Source organism: Miniopterus natalensis, chromosome 2 (genome assembly GCF_054644295.1).
Source record: "Miniopterus natalensis isolate mMinNat1 chromosome 2, mMinNat1.hap1, whole genome shotgun sequence".
Lineage (NCBI taxonomy): Eukaryota > Metazoa > Chordata > Mammalia > Chiroptera > Miniopteridae > Miniopterus > Miniopterus natalensis.
Window position 1 is genome coordinate 128,430,015 of NC_142082.1, and position 20,515 is coordinate 128,450,529.

The window sequence follows — 20,515 nt, forward strand, 5'->3', positions numbered from 1 at the left end:
TTCAGTGTTGTTCCTTTAGACAGAACAAAAGCTGCAGTTGTAGGTGCAAGATGGCATTGTTAAAGCTAAGGAAAGACTTGTGATCAATCGATTGTAAATACACAGCCGGAGAAACAGTTGGGAAATTTAGCAACTTCCAAAATAAATGCTGGTTCCTTTGTTTATGTGTGCACAGGCCTACTTTGCAGATAACACTGGCTTTGTGTGGTAACCAGTTGGTGTCTCAGAGCTCTTATAGACACAAAAGAAGGTAAACATACGGTGTTCCAGAAAGCATCTTCTCGTTTATGAGTCTAATGCCACTCTTGGAGAGGTGACTTAGTAATAGTTGCTTTTGTTGGGTGGGGAGAGGTACATGGGAGATGAAGCCTTTGTTTTGGGCATTAGAGATGACCCATGAATTTGGGAGTTAGATGCCTCAAGGTTTTTGTTCTCAGAAAGGCAAATATCTATTGTGCCTAAGGGGCTACAGAGGAAGTTCTGTTTAACATTGGAGCAATGTGGAACAAACGATAATCTGAGAGTAAACAAACAAAAAAACAGTTCAAAGCCCACGTTCTCATCTGTAAAACAAGAATAATAACACCTGTCTTACCTATCTCGTAGGGTTCCTCTTGAAGATTAAATAAGATGAAGTGTATGAAAATGCTTTGGGTATTATGTAAAATAGCAGCATTTTAAGCAGATCCTGAAACCTCTGAGTTCTTCCTCAGATCCCATGATTATGATAATATTTAAATATGCTACCCCCTTCATAATGCTAATAATCAAACTCTCAGTGAAATGCTGGAGAAGTCCCAAATCAATGGAAATGCCTACTAAAGCAGCTCACCCCGTAATGCTCCTCAATGAGTGACCACTGCCAATGGGTCTGCTGAAAGCGCCCTTGTCGATCGCCTCATGAGCTTGAGAAATCTGTTGACAGTTTCTGAAGTAGGGTGTTGCAGTGATATGAATGTGTAGGCACTGGTTCTTTTTTTGTTGTTCTTTTTCAAGTAAATATATTTTTATTGACTTGACAACAGGAGGCACAGCAAACTTAACATGCTACTTTGCTACAGAGATTTATTAATTGGCTTAAACGATCTAGAGCTATAATGTTAAAGTATGCTCATATTCTTGGCTATATTAAAAGTGAACACCAACAGAAATGAAGTGAATCCCATTTCCACCACTCCTTTGAAGGAGGTTGGATGGTTATCCATATAGCTCCTTAAGTCTGTTGACTTCAAATGTAGGCTATGACTTTGTTAAGGGATAAACTGAAAGAATCCTTGAAAGCCACAAACATGGTCCTTCACTGATGTCCACTGTTTTGATAAAGCAGGGCTTCTCCTGAGTCCGGGTGCGCAGGCTGGGTGACATCGGGCCCTTCTTTCTCATACTCTCCTCAGGAGCCACTCACCCTGCCTCGCCTGCCCTCCCTCTCCTGTAATAGTCTTGCTGATCTGTTCTAACCAAAGCCCAAAGGGGGTAGTGATAGAATTGAGGCAGAGAGAAAAATTTCAATTTATATTTCTTTCAAAGTCCAATCTTGATGAAGAGATAGAAGTCATGATTAAATTGCCCAACACTCAAGCTTTACTGATTCCTTATTCGTATCCTATGTTAATCAAATGGACTTGGCTAGATTAATGCCTTGGTGACCAGAAGGCTCAATGATCACATAAATCATATAATTTTAAAATATTTTTGTAGGTTTTTTTTCCGATTGTATAAAAATAAAAAATGTCTGCTCTTTAGTCAACATTCACATTTGCATCAGGATGATTTTTCTTTCTCAATATATACGGAGATTTAACCCACTAAGGTGCCTTAGTTTGGGATATTTACATAGTAATTTTTTACCCCTTCTCTAGTATAGTTCTGTGTTTTCAAAGGGAAGAGGCAGCCTGTGAATTTCTCACCTCAGAGCTTCATTCCCTCCTCCATCAACTCTGACTTCTCGTGATCGTGCATCTCACCTTTACAAGATACTGAAGCCAGAAGCCAGTAGATCAGGCTATGATTTTTTACCTTTACCTTTGTAAAAACTCACCACCCCAGCCTTTTATTTTTAAAATTTTCAAACTTATAGAAAAAATTGTAAAAACAGTAAAATAAATATATAGTCTTCATGTAGACCCTCCAGGTCTTACTATTTGGCCACATTTACTTTCTCTCTCTCGTGAGCTCTATCTAGATTTTACTGAACTATTAGAAATGGTAAACAGCATGCTTATTTACCAAATACTTCAGCACCATCTAAAAACGACTCCTTCCTACCTAACCACAGCAACCATTATTAAACTAAGAAAAATAATGATCATTCAATAAACCATTTTAAAGTCCTGCAGTGGTTCCAAGAATGCCTTTTATAACTTTTTTTTCCCCTTAGAATCCAATCAAGGATTGGAAACACATTGCATATGGTGTCATATCTCTTTAGTCTGGTAATCTGGGACCGTCCCCCTGCCTTTTGTTGCCATTGGCCAGCTCGTATCGAGCCAGTTTTATGTCACTGACTGATTCCTAATGAACCAATACTTCATCGACAAGTTCCCAGGTTGCCCTCTTACAGTAATGAGCTGAAATCTCTCCACTGCAGGGCCAGACGGGAAATCTTAACATGGTTAAGCCTGGAGATAGTTAAAATCTACATGATGGCTTCAATCACTTTGGCAACAGACCGTGTAGGAAAATGCTGTGAAAGACACGTTTATGTTAATGTTTCAGCACAATTAGCCAAGGTGACCTGCTTCCAGGCCCAGCACTGTCCTTGGACATTTTGTCCTGGGAATCCTGAATGAGATTCAGCCCTTGGACTTAAAAAGTAAATTCACCTGATATCAGGTGGTATGAATATTCGTGACAGTTTTTGTGCTAATAGAATTTAAGGACATGTTCTTTCAAGGTAGCGCCTCCTGCTTCCTGAACCCACACTTCTAAAAAATCTTCGTGCGTGCAGTCTGTCAGAACTGATCTGCAGACCCTCTGGTACATGCCTTTCTGCTGACTGTTGGCATATGGCCTCTATCTATATTTTATGGATACTGTTTATATTTGAATTTTTTCTTTAATTGCTCTAGTACTGTGTCATCTGCTAGGGCCTATAGTTTGTCATCAGCCAATTCTGTGCACTCAAGCCCCCAAACAAACATGAGCTTACCGTGTCTCTGGCACTCCTTGTAAAGATTGTGAGGATTAAATGAGATAGCAACCCCATAATATGCAGGTAAAATTAATCCCATAACACAGATGAGAAAAAACTCATCCACTCAGAGAGATTTAGCAACTTGCCCCCTACCACGTGGGAGGGGTTTAAAGCTGGCAGTTTGGTGCTAGAGCCTAAACACTTCATCCTTTTATGAGGTGCCACTAAGGGCATATCTTTTAAGAAATTTTAGGTGCTCTTTTGAGGCATCTATTTGAGATAGTGTGCTGCTGAAATACTGGTTTTGATGTCATTACTAAACGATTGAGCCATTTGTGAGATTTAAACGATGGTACTAGTGAGAAGTTCACCTTTGTTAAGTTTAGTTCTTGAAGGAGCCTCATTTTGACAGTGTCAGGGCTTCTCCTGTTATCAGGAGTTCACCATCCTTCTGCCTGGGCTCTGACCTGCTCCACTTTCAAAGGGACGCCTTTTAGGGCACAAACTCAGGGAGTAGGATGATGGAAAGAAAAAGTTTTATTCTCCAAAGCAGCCTGTGAGGACACTAGAAAATAAATTACCCTTGTTTTTTTTGCCACTAAAAGATGAGTCCTATGGTAGCAAAAAATAGGCATTAAGAGTGAGCAGACCTCCAACAGACTGTCTTTTCTTTGGGTCAAATGGATGTGAATTGACGTCATCCTAAATGATAGCCACATGGCACCTGCAGGAACTCATCAGAAATAAAGACACCAACTGGGGAGGAAGAGCCAAAACATCACCATGGGCCAGAATGGCCTGACCAACCATAAAAGAGAAGCCTTAAATGGACACTAAGCGTATAGTGTTAGCTGTAATTGCGGAATCTTTTAAAGTAACATTTAAAAAATCTCTTTAAGTACTTTTTGTACTTTTAGATAAGATGACCTGATTATGTTTGACTTCTCTCCCAAGGGACCAAAAAGGGAAGTTCTCAGCTTTTTATAGTATGAGGCCTCTGGAGGTTTTCACTTCAGGGATTTAAAACCAAGTTTCCCGTCTCTCTATGAAAAAAAAAAAAAAAGACTAGAAGGGAACACAGGAAAATTATGATGTCTGGGACATGAGAATTATGGCTGGTTTTTATAACTCAAATTTTTAAAACTTCTTATAACTTATAGTTTAAAAATTAAAATTTTCAGAGGAAGGGGAACAGATTCATCAGCCTCTGATCTGGGAATAGAGTGGGAGGAATAGAGAGAGTGGAGCTGGCAGAGGGGGAAGGTGGAGGAATTGTCCAGAATCCTGTTTTGGTTGATGATTGGTAATGAATGAGACAAGTCACTCTTCTTCTCTGGGAGTCTTGACTGTCTTGAAATCAGAAAAGAAAATGCATTCCAACTCAATGCATCCTCAGATTTTTCCTTTCCTTTTTTCTTTCTTTCTTTTTTTTAAAAATATATCTTTATTGATTTCTCCTTTCCTTTTTTCAAGTGAAAAAGAATCCCTGATTTAGAAATTGAGATCCCCAAACCTCTCCACTCACTTGTTCAGAAAGAAAGAAAATAGAACCCAACACCTACATTTCTCAGGTACTTAAAAACATCAGTGCCATGGGGGCAAATGTGTAAGCAAATGAAATCTCATCTCCCCATGATGTCGGAAGAGTCTAACCCAAAGCCATATGGTTGGTCTAGATCTTGGCACTCTCTCATACTGAAATACTCCAAGAAGGTGCATTTGCTCTGGAACTGATCTAGAAAATTGAGTCCTATTCAGAGCCCATCTCAGATGGCACTTTGAAGGGTAGCAGCAGACTTTTTCTTTCATCAATACTGGAAGATAATCTAATCTCTGGGTCAGAGGTGACCCCGGATCCAACTGGACTTCCTCAGTTGTCTGTTAATTTATCCACCCATTCATTCACTCACCAGTATTTATCAGTCACCCATGCATGTGGCAGGCATGACACTGAGTGCTGCAGCACAGAGATACGCAATCCCTGCCGGCAGGAAAGCCTGTGGCTTCAGTAAGTGTGAGGAGAGGGCATGCAGAAGCCCTATCAGAGTTCAGAGTACCTGGCTGGTCAGGGAAGGGGCCGAGGGAGGGGAAGGGGAGGAAGGTGTTGGAGGAGGGGGCTGTTGGTTGAGCCTTGAAAAGGCAAGTGGAAGTTGGCCCCTTTGATGGGGTGGACTGAGGACTGTCCATGCAGAAGAAAGAGAAAGCATTAAGATAAGGCAGATAGTTGGCTCTTTATGGAAATACACATAATTAAGAATGGCAGGCCAAGGACCCTGAGTGTCAGAGACAAAAGCCACCGCCACTGAGCCTGATCAGGTCGCTGGGATTCATCCCCCTCAGTCACCGCCCATGAGGATTGAGAGCCATGTCCGCCAGCAGCCTCTTGGAGCAGAAACCAAAAGGTCAAGGAAACAAAGTGCAAAATGGATCTGTACATCAAAAGGTGGATTAAATGATGACGATTCTGAACCCTACTTGAGTCCACAGGCAAGGCCCGATAATGCACATACTGCCAGGTCAGACTCCTGCCTACCCAGTGACTAAGGCTGCAGCTGCATATCCTAAGAGGAAAAAAATGAGTTTCAGGAGAACTAGGACTTTTTTCTTAATTTCACTGTCTTCAGAGGTGATTGCAGACTTGCAGTTTAAGTATTAGAATTTCACAGAAGACATAAGACTTAACTGGAAAATGGGGAAAAAAGAAAAAAACTTAAAAAAAAAATCTCTCTAGGTAGTTGGTGAAAAATGTCCCTTTTATTTTGGCTTTGGTTATGATTTCAGAACATAATGCCTTGATTTTTGTTTGTTTTGTTTTGTCTTTTTACTGTTTTTAGGATTTTAAAGTCTGTTAGTACATTCAGTTTTCTCTAATTTTTAAACCCTTCCCTCCCCCCATTTTGACATTTGCACTTGGAAAACACCTGAGTTTCAAAACTATGGACCTGCTTCAAGAAAGTGGGAATTTGGTTTTTCCCTTCTGAACTGGAAGAACATTTTTATGAAGAATTTTTGTCTTGGAGAATTTAATGGCGTTACCCAAGGTTGTGTCTTGAAGGGTGATTCATTTTCTCTGACCCTTTGTTATCAAAGGAAAGTACTGGGAGTCCTAAGAAATGTTCTGTCCTTGTACATTATAGTGATCGAGTCAGGATTAATTTTACTTCACAGCTAAGAACAGTGGTAAATACTTGTTTATAGAAATGCATTTGGAAGAGAAAAATATTATAAAACATAGTGCATATTTCTTCAGTTTCTTGTTTAGCCGATGAGGAAAAGGCATTGGCTTTCTTTTCACCATTAATCACTTCTCAATAAATGTAAGATCCTGGTGAGCATTAAAAAAGAGAGAGAGAGAATGGGTAAGGCCTGGCATATGGGATTGTGGAGGCTCGGGGAAGGAAGGGACAGTCCATGAGGAGTCTGTGAGCCTTGCTGAGGGCTTTAAAAAAAAAGTTTTTATTGATTTTAGAGAGATAGGAAACATTGATGAGAGAGCAACATTGATCAGCTGCCTCCTGCACACCCCCTACTGGGGATTGTGCCCTGAGTGATGGAACCAGTGACCTCTTGGTCGACGACGTTCACCCGCTGAGCCACACCAGCCGGCAGGCTTTGTTCTATGTTGGCGCCTTAGAGCCACTGCAGGATAAGCCGTGGAGCCAAAGGATCCAATTCACATTTGATTAACCCCCATGTAATGGAAACTTTACCAAACATCGTGCTGCTTTTGGACTTTTTCAAATGATGAAAGCAATGTCAGAAATCCAGAATTCGTGTTTTTCTTGGCAATCGAAGGCGTGAGGGACTTACATTTGTTTCAGCTGACTAAAACCTGGCTCGGGATAGGTAGTGCTTATTTGTTGAATGAGTAAGTGAGGAAAGGAAGAGTTAAGCCTTTGTAGAAGATGGTCGCTTACACAATGGAGATGTATCTGATTTTTTTAAAAATTCATACCCAGATTTACAAATGAGTCTGGTCAGCTTGGGAAGCTGCGTTCAGTCCACGAAGGCTTCAGTGGCAGGTGGCAGTGCCGGCTGCCGCTTTGTTTCGTCCATCCCCGTGGCTGAGCCAGGCCCTGCTGTGCGGTTCCTGATTCCTGGGGGCGGGCGCGGTGGCCCAGGATGCCACCCCATCGCCCTTGCCCTCCGCGTGTTTCAGTGCGTCCCCAAAGGGCCTCCCTGCTCACCTCGCTCCAGGGCGCCCCCTTTACTTACCACGTGGCAAGTATTTAGGTGCTTTTGTTGTCTTTTTTTTTTTCTATTCATGTCCAACTTTGCACTCCTAGAATTCAAAAGCATTACTTCAGCTCTGGAGTCATATCTGTCCACATACAAATACTATTTGATGGTGCAAAGCAGATACAATGAGATGACCCAGGGGAAGATTCTGAGAGATAGGCTTTGCCAGTGCGTCTTACTGTGGTAGTCCCTCTTAAATAGTGTTTTCAGTGCATTTAATAGTGATTCATTGGCTGTCCATGATCAGCCTAGAGGTGTGGTGGATGCGCATGACACCTTCCAGTGCTATGAAAACAAAACTGTACAGCATGTGTAGCAGGTGATAGTTTAGTATAGAATTGCCTTGGGCAAAAGAAACGGCCCAGGCCCCTGCTGCTTCCAGCAGAGCAGAGCACTCGTAGCAGCAGGACTCCCGGGACTCCCGATTCCTTTCCAGACCCCTTCTTGACAGGTTCTTGTGCTCATGAACGAGGTCAGGGGTTCCTGCCCGCTGCACAGAAATAGCAGTTAGGCTTCATGAGGTTTACATGGCTGACTTGGGGGGTGCGGGGGGTGGGGAAGTCATTGCATCTGTCCAAGTGTGGGTTCCCCGCTTTGCAAGCACAGAAACAGGCTGGGTGTTCACGCTGGCTGGCCAGAACCCCTCGACTCCGCACAGAAGCCACACTGAACGCTGGGCAGCTGGCCGTGAAGCAGAGGCATTCGCATGAATTTTGTGTTGCAGAAACAGGGTCTGTAGGCAGCATATGGGTTTTGTCTCTGTCTTTCCTTCTGTTGCTACTTCATCCACCCTGCTTTTTAGCCTCTTTGTAGACGTGTAGCCAAACGTTTTGCAGGGAAAACACCTAGCGGCCAGATCCCCTGAAGTGCAGCCACTCCAGATTCCACAACCTTGGGGCTGGCCTATGTCCTTAAATAGAGAGCAATTTGGGGACAAACTGGTAAACTGGTTTGCAAACCAGTTTGGGTTTGCACACCAAAGGGAGCAACTTCTCAAAGGCACCTCACAGTGTCTTCTCAACCGCCTCCTTCCAGCTCTTCAGTGGGGGGAAAGAAAAATACCTCAGCACCAGAAATGGTACGTAGCAAGCTTGGGTCACATTTCTCTGATTTTTCTTTGATATTTCCATCTCTTAGGTGACTGGAGCAGTGCAGCAGAGAGGTTAAGAACAGAGCAGATTCTGTGGGTAGACCACCCAGCTCCGTTCCTGGTCACAGTGGTTCTCAAACTAGTGCGAATGAGAGTCCCCGGGATTCTTATTAAAACGCAGACTGCTGGTCCTTCCCGGCCCCCCCTTTCTGATTCAGGCCCTGGGGGTGGAGCTCAAGGGCGCACATTTGTGACGGGGCCAGGTGCCGCTGAGGGACCGCACCTTGAGAACCACGGCCTCAGGCCACTTAAGCGTGTCCACCGTGTGAAAGGATAGTCCTAGTACCCACTGCTCATCTTTGTCACTGTTAAGTGACTACACGTGAATACCACTCTGCAGGCACAGCCAACCTGGGAACTTTTGCCTGTGCTTTTTGTTCCTGTGTTTTGTGTGCCAGTATTTGTTTTCTTTTTGTAATGAGTCACTTAGCAGGTGGGAACTTTGGAGGCTGAGTCTATAACTTGACTTAAGTATTGTGCTATTTTCAACTTTTTTTTTTTTAGCGTAATTTATATGGTTTATTTAGAAACTTCATTTTTTTAAAATTCTGGTAAGACTTAATCTAAGACTTTATATGCTACAGAGCTATTTCCTTCCATGGTATTTTTTTAATGAACAGTCTGTTTTACATGGTTGTAGTTATATAATTTTGCATTCTGATTTCTTTCACATGATAAAGTGTTTTTATGTTATAAATTCTGTACATAATTTCAGTGGACATGCTGAAATTGACATAAAATTACTTATTGTTGGACACCTACCAATAGAGCACTGGTTGGGCAAATGGTAGTACATTCATTTATAAAGTATTAAGCAGCCATTTAAAAAGATATAATAGAAGTATATTTGTTAACATAGAGACATGTTCACAATTGTATATAAAATGAGATGGTTTTACCAAAAGATCGACTGCCTGCCAAATCTATCTGGACGTTCACTGCCTCAGTCTCAGCAGCTTTCAAACTTTAATGGACCTCAGAATCGCCAAGGGAGCCTGATACATGCAGGTTTCAGGTTTCTCATCTAGAGTTTGATTTAGGAGACGGGGCTCAGAGACTGGCATTTTTACAAGGATCCAGGTGATTCTGATGTGGGAATGACACTGCTCCCATTTCTGCCTGCTGAAGCTATAGTTAATTTCCCAAGTTTCTCCTACTTTCTCCTCAACTCTATAGAACTTTGTGGCACTCCTTGCCTGCTTTCTTGTCTTGTGGATCCTTGTGAAGCTTTCTGAATGGTAAGACTTCCCCGATCCTCCAAGCAAACCCAGTTGGGCAGCACTGGGATTTGTGCCCAGATACTGAAATATTTGGAATCCAAGTTCTGTTTACCTGTAATGAGGAGAAAGAGACCAAGCATTTCAGAGCTCTTAAGCGCACCTGGTATTAGCAAGAACTTTGGGGAACTTTCCAACCTTGATAGGAAAAAAAAATCTTATTTAAGTTACTCTTACCTTGGCAGTTAGGCTGTGAAACGTAAATACTTTGTCCTTTGTGTATTAGCTCTGGTCCAAGCCAGTGTTCTTTGGAGAGGGCGGTTAAAACCCTTCAAGAGGCTTGTCCTTCCTAAAGCAGTGTGAATATCTTCTGGATTTATTGCCTGGTTTCTTTCTTAGACTCTGCCGTTGAGGTTTATTCAAGGTGAGTTTCTCATCTTGCAGTTCACTTAGGGGCCATTTGTGCTAAAATTGAAGTTGAGTTTCCCATCAAAGTACGTCTTGGTTTTATTGGTTTGGTTTCTCTCTTTGCTTAAACCAAATAACATCGGGTCAGGGTTCTAATGTCTTATACTCTCCTTGGTATAGCAGGCCAGCTGCCGCAGGTGTAGAGTGACAACTATAACAATTGGGAAATATTATGTTGAGATGATATTGATCCTTTCCCCCTTCCTATGAGGGGACCAGATTCTGTACAAACCTGTGCTTATTCTAGCTTTAAAAGCATGAATAGCCGCCTAAAAGAATTCCCCTGAAGGAAACCTGAAGAGCCAGGTTTGATAGCTCGCTCCTCAGAACAAGCTCTTCCTGGCTTCACATGCAGATGTTAACTTTGTGCAGTTCACTCCAGATGAGCTGAGAATTGGTGTCATGGGGGAATGGAAGGTTCTGGTTAATGAAATGGTTCTGGCGGGAGATCTCAGGTGGGTCGGACTTGTCCACGTGGCAAATGCAGAATCATTCTTCAGAACGCTGTTCAGACATCAGATCTAAAACCCTAGATCTGTAAAGTCTTACATGATCCCCATCCTTGGAAAAGGTTGACCATGCCTTTTATCCCACATCCACAACAATGTCTTTCTCACACACGGCTCTATGACCGTCTGCCACAGTCTGGGGTAACTTTACGTTTGCATGTTGCTCCTCTCCACTGGGTCAGAAACTAGCTGGGCGTAGAGTGTGACCTACTTCTCTGGAAGTCTAATCACCTGGTTAAATACCTGGACAGGGCAGCAGTAAGCGCATGTATGAACGAATATTCCGCACTGAGCATGTGCCATCCATGAGATCAAATGCATTTTTGGGTTATTGTCTGGGAATTCTTGCACTAAATTCAAAGCCATTACCCTGTCATGACAAATTTCCTTAAAATACTGTTACACTAAGAATAAATGGTGAAAAAGATAAGTCCCGTATCTGCTTCTTCCCAGATTCCTCATAGCTACTGAGTGTTCCCAGTTTGGGGGACCCCCGATTTAAGGGACAGATCTGAGATTCTAGGGAAACCTGCTCTACATTCGCCCATGAGCTGCTGTTAAATTCCTTTCCTGGGCTCTTGAATTCCACAGAAGGCTTAGATATCACAGATATTTGAGCTTTGTATATATGTGATAGATATGAAACATACATTCCCCAACTCTAATTCTAAAATGCTTGCGTTGAAGAGCCAGGAGATCATAGCATTGAAAGGGAGCTCTTCATTTTCCTGATTAGGAAACCAAGTCTCTCGAGAGACGGGCAGTTTTTATTGGTGGAAGAAGCCCTAGAATTGAAATCAAATAGGCAGGATTCAGGTCTTGGCTCTGGGCTGCAAATCACAGCCTCTTACTGGCTGGCTGTGTGATCATAAGCAGTTTAATACTGTTTGAAGATCAGCGTTCTCATTTATAAAGTCTGGTTAAAAAGCCATCGTAGTGAGTTATGACAAGGGATGGCCTGAGATAATGTGAACCGGGTACCGACTGTGATGTCTGCACAAAGCGAATCCCCAGTGATCTGCCGTCTCTGCCCTTCCTGCCCACTCACACCATCTGGGACACAGTTAGCACGTAGAAGTTCTCCTGGAGGTTGGTTAGGATACACCGTGGGTCCCAGTTTATTTGACCAGACTCCCACACATCAAGGACACTTGCTGCAAAGGAGCTGTGTCCCATTGGTATTTGAATACAAGATTCAGATTTCTCACCTGAAGAACAAACTCCCTCCTGAGTTACCTATTTCCCGGCTGTCGATTTTTTTATTTTTCCACTTTCCTTGCCCTGAGGGTTATGATACCTCCCAGTCAACCATCAACTACAATTTAAGTTTGTGTAATTGTGTGAATTAGCAAGAGCATTTCTATAAAGCACTAGAAGCTCAGAGCAAAGCATATAAGCATTTTGGAAAAATAAGATCTGTGTAGCCTAACAAGTCTTCAGTTTTTAAAGATCACACTCTCAAAGAGTAAGTTGAATATTTGTGCTAAATCGAAAGGGTTTGGGCTGACAGTAAACCGGGAGCATTTTAAGCACAGAGGTATTAGTCATAAACTTGAGTCATCATGAAACGTTCATCAGGTGGGAGAAGCAGCACTGGCTGTTTCCTTTGGTCATCCTCCCAGAGTTCATTTGTCATTTTCAAAGACAACTTATTTGTCGATCTTTTTCTTCCCTATAAAGGCAGAAACCTGTGGGTTCTTGTTGTGGGACGCTCACCAAAGGAACACAGAATTGGGATTCCAGAGTTCAAATACGTGGCAAACATGCACGGAGATGAGGTATGTATGGGGCTTGAATCTGTGAAGTGTCACCACAGAAACTCCCCCTCAGGCCTTCTGAGCTTTGTGTAAATGCCAAGGAGGCAGCATAAATTATAGCAAAGAATCTGGAAAGGTTTTCCTGTTAGGCCTTCTGAGAATTCAGGAACCAGGGCCCAAACAACCGCAGCCATTTGGTTACTTACCCAGTGTCCTGTGAGGATACCTGGAGCTGCTGTTGTGTTGGGGCTGGGAGACCGGCGGTGCCCAGACTCAGCTGCCAGCCGCGTCCCTGGGCTCCTTCCTGGGTGGACTCCCCACCTCCCGGTCAGCGCCAAGGTGACCAGCGGAGGAGCTACATTCGATTTCAACTCGAAACAATCAGAAGATCCTGGGCTACCCAGGTTTGCTCAGTAGTTAGAGCATCAGCCCACAGACTGAAGGGTCCCGGGTTCGATTCTGGCCAAGGGCATGTCCTCTGTTGCAGGCTCGATCCCTGGTCCTGGTCGGGGTCATGCAGGAGGCAACCAATCGATGTGTCTCTCACATCAACGTTTGTCTCTCTCTCTCCCTTCCACTGTCTCTGAAAAGTAATGGAAAAAATATCCTCGGGCGAGGGTTAAAAAAAAAAGGATCCCAAATAGCTACCCAAACTCATAACATCTGGGTTTTTTAATGCTTCTGTCACTTGCCCTTCATCTAATACTCAATGTTTTCAATGCTCAAGTTTAGACAATCAAAGTTAGGGTTCTCTCATACCCACCAGTCTACAAACACTCTTTTTAAAAAAAAAAATAAAAAATATCTTTATTGATTTCAGAGAGAGGAAAGGAGAGGGAGAGTTAGAAACATCAATGATGAGAGAGTCATTGATCAGCTGCCTCCTGCACGCCCCTGACTGGGGATCGAGCCCCCAACCTGGGCATATGCCCTGACCTCGGGAATCGCACCCCGATCGCCTAGATCCTAGATCGATGCTCAACCGCTGAGCCACGCCCGGCCGGGCTCTACAAACACTCTTAAATTCCCTAATGTCTTGCCTCTTTTCCAACTTAGCAGGGGTAAGCTGTATTTTTATTTTGTTTTGTTCTCTGTTACTTATTTTGTATTTTGCAAAATACCCTTTTTCCACTCCTTCCTGCCCTGCCTTTCTTACTAGGAATTTGAAAATGCTTACCACTTTCTCCCCTCACTTCCTCAGCATATTTTTAGAATATGACGACTGCAGTATTTTCAGTTCACCAGGACTCCATACAACCAGGCCATCAAGTGGTGGGCAGAGAGAGTTCCCAGTCATCACAGTAAAGAAGGTTTACATAGGAATGATGCGGGACACCCTGTAAAACACACCTAACGTTAAGGAATGTCAAAGTAATGCATGTCCAGTAAGTCTGGCCGGCCAGCTTGCTAAAACTCCTGAAGGTGCAGGTGTGGGCGCCATGCCCTGATCAAATGCTGAGCCCCCTGCCCTGCTCGCCCTCCCCAAGCCTGGGCTCTACGGGAACAGCACCCACCCGGTGACATCCGCACACAGCCTGCCCTCCCGGCGCACCGCCAACCCGTCCCGCCCCAAGAGGGCACTGCTGGCATCTGGAACTAAGACACAAACACTTGCTTCCAAGAAAGGAGCTGATCTTTGAACCTGATTTGTAGGCGGGTGGAAGTTCAATCCCCCTGTGACCTTTCTGAGCATGACGGGCTCTGCTTTAAAAGACTTAAAATTGCTGGGAGTCTGACCAAAGTTGTTTTTAATAAAGCAACCGTTCATCGCAGATAGCAGCCCAGACTTCCTTTCCCTTTTGCTATCTAGCCCATTGATCAAGGTCCCATGGAACCCATTTTTAATCAGAGACATGTGATACTCATTGAGTTCAGGCATTTATTACTGAATTTCTGGCATTTCAGAGGTTGCAGCCTGTTGCTCAAAAATTGATTCTCTGAACTGAAGCTTCCAAAGGTAAACAAGAGTCCTTTCCCTGTCTCCTCTCTGAATTTGCTCATTCCTTCCATGCACGGTCCCGAGTTTCTGGAGGCTCGCTCTCCGGGTAGTTAACGTGACCCATTAGATCAAGGCTCTCTAGTTCCCTTTGATCTGAGGACTGAGATTAAGCTGGGGAAAGTCCCAGTGTGTGTTGGGGTGGGGACCTGAAGTCCTGTTACCCTCTGTGTGTCCCAGCTGGGAACAGTGTTTGTGGGCTCTAGGGGCCATTGAGAACTTGTTATTACGAATTTGAGATCTTGTATGTTCAGCCTTCCTGGTGCCACTAGGAGCTGAGGAAAGGGGTTACCTTCTATACAGTGCTTTACAGGAAAATGATAAAAATACCCAACATGTATGGAGCATAGACCACAGTAAGTGCTTTGCGGGCATCGCTTCTTTTGCTCACCTTTGCAGGAGGCATGTTTGTTGTACATTTACCTAGAAGGGAGTCAACACTCAACCACTGAGCCATGCCGACTGGGTTATCCCTTTTTTTTTTCCTTTGTAGAAAAAAAAAATCTTATACTTGGATAATCTCCAGATTGTTAAGACATATCTAATTCCTCTCTAATGGAAACACTGAGGTGAGGCCTGACTATGTGCTTAAAAAGTTGGATGCCAATAGATTTAAACTAATCCAGTAATAGGCAAAGTACAGGTCAGAGTCTGGGTTCACAAGGTACCCTTGACCTCAGGGCCCATGGTGGTAAGTAGTACAGGGGTCGTAGGTATTCAATATGTGTTTGTTAAGCTTAATTGAATTGCCAATTCTGATTTATTTTTTTTGGAGATTTTTTTCCAAAAGCTGTTTCTTAAACATCAATGCATTATTTTTACCACAGTGGTTTATTCGAGTATAGACTTTTGAAATATCCACATCACACTTAGAATTTCACATTTGGTGGCATTAATTTGTATCATTAATTGTATTCCAGGCATATAGGTTGAAGGGAAAAACATTTCCTAGATATAGGGACCCCGTTTTTCAACTTTAAAAGATAAATGATTTTCACACACCTTCTAGAAATGAGACAGTTTATGAGATGTAGTTTGTATCTCTTAATGTTTGTATTTAGAGGATATTTTAATGTTTCCATGAACAGTGGGACATACTATCTGAAAATGCCTGTCCTGGACAATCTGGGATGTGTAGTCAACATGCAGAAGGGGCTCCAAACTTAGTAACACAAAACAAAAAAAGAAAATTTAGAGCTTGTCCTTCCAAATGCCACTTCCCACATTTTTCCCCCTATCCCTGTACCAGATGATAGCAGAATGTCCTCAGTTTTGCAGTGTGGCTTTGGATAATTAATTCTTTCTTTGTGGATTTAGACATAACTAATCTTTATTCCAGGTGACCTATCTCATTCCTTTTAGGCATGTATTTAATTCCTCATATAAATATCCTTTTTTTTCCCTTTATCTCCCTTTTGGTAAGGTTGGGCTGGGGTGACCAGAAATCCCAAATACTCGGCATGACCAGAATTGTTAGCCCCACCCCTGTGAAATTTGTTCAATACTGAAAATCCTTCAAATGAAATAACCTGAGCATTTGTACATCTCCCCTCACTAAGGGCCTGAAGTCCTCATGTTTTCAGAAAGTTCCTCCTTGGAGTAGTCTTGACCTTGTAATGGATCTGCCCACAGTAATTTTTGAGTACATGATATGCCAGGAGCTGGGTAAGATACCAGGGCTACAGAGCAAGCTCCTGAGATCTCTGCCCTCCAGGCTCAGCTGGTGGAGGGGGGAGCGGGGTCAGTCAGGGTCCCTCAGGCCATTGTACGTATGTGAGCACTGTTAGGAGGGCACAGTGTGCAGAGTTGTGGGGCCACAGGCAGGTAACGGAACCCAGGTGAACGTGTGCCGGATACTGTCATATTTAGGCTATTTGGAGGATTTAGCTAATCAGTCAGACAAATGAACTAAATCTGTAACACCACTGTGGTGACACAGAGCTGACAGCCTTATTTTCTCCCCAGACGCTGCACTGCAGTGTAGCATTTCCAAAACCAGTCCCAGTGTTGGGATAGCTGCAGTTCCTGTGCTACGTCTCACACGGCACACTGCCTCTGTGCGGATTGTTTCTACAAAACATTTTTACTTGTTTATAAACAGTCTTGAAAGAGCTCAAGCATTCAGTTTTATCTATCCGGCAAATTCCAACATGACTGAACTGAATGAAAACGGATAGAGGAATATTTTCTGCTTTCTGGGTTGTTGCCATTTTAACTACCAGATAAGTCACGAGTGGAAGGCTCCAGGGGCTGGTGTGTTCAGCTTTTGGTTTCTTAATTAGGGATTCTCTTGTTAAGTCCACCCCTCCCAAAGAGGAAGTGAGCGGCTGAATGAAAGGCTGGTTAAGCTACTGGACACTGTTTTGATCACATTCTTTCTTAAAATTTGGACTCTCTAAGGTTTCATATTCAAAGACTTAATTTTAAATGAAGGGAATTTATACATAAAACATGAGTGTTTGAGACATTTATATTAAGGTTGGAAAGAATTAATTTGAATATTATTTGGCAAAAATCTGTTACAGAGGCAGCAAAAATATGGCCCAACGAAAAGAGAGGACTTTGTTTAACTCCCTCTGAAATTTCATCTGTTTACCTCAGCATTTTTAAATCATCTGACTCTTTGTTAGTGCTTTATTGTATTTCCAAGATTTTTATTTACCCTCTGCAGTGAAGAACTTGTGATTTGTTTGGCATATAAAGACAAACAGAAAATATCTTTGTCACATACTTTTTTCTTGAAAAAAGTCATGATTTTTCTTTTTTCAGTAATAGGTTTTCTTTAATTTAAAAGTGACACCAGAAAAATAGGAGGAAATAAAAGTCATTCAGGACATTGTCACTAAAAATAACCATCATTAATATTTGCCAGACATCGTTCAAGACATCTGTGTATTTCCATAGTAAGAAAATGAAAGGGATTAAAAGGATATAAAATAAAATATGTGTCATATTATGTTATTTTTAAATAAATAATAAATATGAGATTTAATTTTACTTGGATTTAACAATAAAACTGAAGTGAAACTAAAATAATTGGTGAACTTGATACATATTTTCTCAAAATAAGAAATTACTTATCAGGAGATTCTTCTAAAGTCAAGAAAAATTTATGAAAAACTTTGAAACTGTGATCACTTAAAATATTTAAATTTTTTGATAGTATCTTACAAGTATTGCTATGAAAAGTGAAAAAAAATTGGCGCCTTGAAAAGTCTTCTCTTCTCTACTTTCCTTGCCTCCAGCCTCTACCCTCTCTGTTAATTATAAATCTTAACTTCTGAAAAATTTTGGCTTTAATTTTTTTTAATTCTCACCTGAGGATATGTTTTTATTGAGTTTATAGAGTGAGGAAGGGAGAGGGAGAGAAAGAGAAACATTGATGTGAGAGAGAAACATCGACCGGTTGCCTCTTGCGCAGGCCCCAGCCAGGGATCGAACCCCCAGCCAGGCATGAGCCCTGACCGGGAATCAAACCTGAGGCCTTTCGGTGTGTGGGACGATGCTCCCGCCAACTGAGCCACATTCCCCGGGGCATAAACCTTCACTTTTATATTCTGTTCTGGACCCATATTACCACAGTTTCTTAGTCTAGTTTTAGAGTTTAATCATAGCTTTTCCCCTCTTCTTTGTTTTCATTTGCTTTTGGGTGAATGAATTTCATTGCCTACCCTGGTCTTGAGTTCTGGCGTGTGTGAGGATGTTTGCTCAGAAGCCGGAGCGGGAAATTCGCACTCAGAACCACGTGGGGATTCTGACGTGGCTCCCCTCTGTGTGCAGCGTGGGACTCGGATGGGCCTCAGGTTTTTCCTGATCCGTCCTTCTAATCGAACTATCGCACAGTCTCCAACCACGTTTGAAATTTTCAGGAGCTGCAAGAGATTCCTGGTCCCTCCCTCCTCCCTTTCCTTTACCTTTTCCCCTTCCCCAGCCCCTTGCCTGAAGAGCTCCTTGAATCAGCCACACTTTCGACTATGTCACCCTTGAAAATTAAAGTCATCAGCCCCTTCTCCGCTGGTTTTAGGGTAGCCAATAAATGGCTCATGGAGGTTGCTTGCAAAACACAGAATTGGAAACCCAGTTTGACTTTTCTGGTTATTAGTTTGTAAGGACTTTTTCAGGGGGCAGTTTTGATTGTAAAAATGAAAATCACAGTAGAGGGAAAAGATAGAGATGAGCAGGGAAAAAGTCAGAATTGAATATATTTCCACCCTGAATTTCATGGCTACCTATGAATATATGATTCACATATGCCAAATTTTCTTAGTCCCGATTACTTTGTGTTTATTAGGATAGCAAATTCATAAAATATGGTCTTTTGCATGCTTGCCAGTGAGGGGCATAAAGGAATTGCTCATCCTTTGTCACAACAATGAATTCCCACAGTGGGGTTGTAATTGACTCTTTTCTTGCCTGCTGTCCCTATTTTATCACCTGCTGCCCGACTTCCCATTTCCTAACCCCCGACAGCATCTGACCTTATGTAAGAGGTGACATTCCTTACTCAGAAACAGACTCCTTGAACCCAGGGTTATAAGAGAAATTAATACAGCCTAGTCAAACCTTTCTATACTAAGGCTGAAATGCGAATTACTGGTTTTGAGGAGTTTTTTAAATAAGAAAAATAGTAAATCTCTTCCTTGGGAATCGTAAAGCAAGATCTCTCACAGGCCTTCAGTTTACCAGTCATTGGTACATAAGATAATTTTAGGTGGATGTGAAGACCATGTTATTTTCATAGTCATGCTTTTATTTTAATGTACATTAGAAACATATACCTAGCAAAATGGTAATGACACCAAGTTTTTCATTAAAAAAATTTTTTGACTTTCAATATTATTTTATATTAGTTTCAGGTGTACAGCATAGTGGTTAGACAGTCATATACTTTACAAAATGTTCCCCTAGATATTTTCAGTACCCATCTGACACCATACATACTTATTACAATGTTATTGACTATATTCCCTATGCTGTACTTGACGTCCCCATGACGATTTTGTAACTACCATCTGTACTTCTTAATTTCTTCATCTTTTTCACCCAGCCCCCCCAGACCCTCTCCCCTCTGGCAATCACCAATCTGTTCTCTCTATCTATAAGTCTGTTTCCATTTTGTTTGTTCATTTATTTTGCTCTTTAGATTCCACAAATCACATGGTATTTGTTTTTCTCTGACTTCTTTCACTTAGCATAATACCTTCTAGGTCCATCCATGCTCTCACAAATGGTAATATTTCATTCTTTTTTATGGCTGAGTAATATTCCATTGTATTTATGTACCACAGCTTCTTTATCCACTGGTCAATTGATGGACACTTAGGTCGCTTCCATAGCTTGGCTATTGTAAATAATGCAGGGAACATAGGGGTGCATATATTCTTTCTAATTTGTGTTTGGGTTCATTCTAATTCCTTTTTAAAAAGTAAGTTATTTACAGATGGGTATTTTTTAAATTAACTTTTAAAAGAACTTTTACTAACAAATAATTTTTAGCACACCCGTGATTGCCACTTGCCAGAGTGTCCATGTGCTTGAGAAACGGTGGCCCTGGTTTTGGTGACATTTACCACGTGCAGAGTGCCTTGCTGGGGAATTTGTGTTTTGGGGGCTGTTTTCCTCTGACCTAGTGATTTCCCTTTTCCCACGTGCAGACTGTCGGGCGGGAACTGCTGCTACATTTAATTGAATATCTCGTAACCAGCGACGGAAAAGACCCTGAAATCACCAGGTTAATCAATAGTACCCGGATCCACATCATGCCTTCAATGAACCCAGATGGATTCGAAGCTGTCAGAAAGCCTGACTGTTTTTACACTAACGGAAGGTAAGGACAGGCTAGTCGATCTTTATTTAAAGGAAAACAAAACAACCAAAAGGCCCCCATGAAAGGGTCCCCTTGGCCCTGTGAGAGGAGTTAGGGAACCATCTCGTAGCCTGTGTGTCACACCATTGCCGTGCTGAAAACTCCTCAGGGCTGCCTGTGTTGCTTTTAGGATGAAAAGTAAAATCCCAACGGAGCCCCCCCCCCATGCCCACCTTCCAG

General features: G+C 42.3%; 1 protein-coding gene across 3 annotated transcripts in view; it reads left to right on the top strand.

Moving 5' to 3' along the window:
- The window catches only part of CPM (carboxypeptidase M), a 57,067-nt gene that overhangs the window by 21,301 nt on the left and 15,251 nt on the right, over positions 1-20,515 (top strand). For 2 of the 3 annotated variants that reach the window (XM_087814551.1, XM_087814552.1), the window contains exon 2: positions 20,124-20,296. In XM_087814551.1, coding sequence (XP_087670677.1) covers positions 20,229-20,296 — 68 coding nt within the window. In that variant the 5' untranslated portion in view covers positions 20,124-20,228. Of the gene's footprint in view, positions 1-12,396; positions 12,495-20,123; positions 20,297-20,515 lie in introns of all 3 variants that reach the window. The other variant, XM_016199456.2, reaches the window with a different exon arrangement.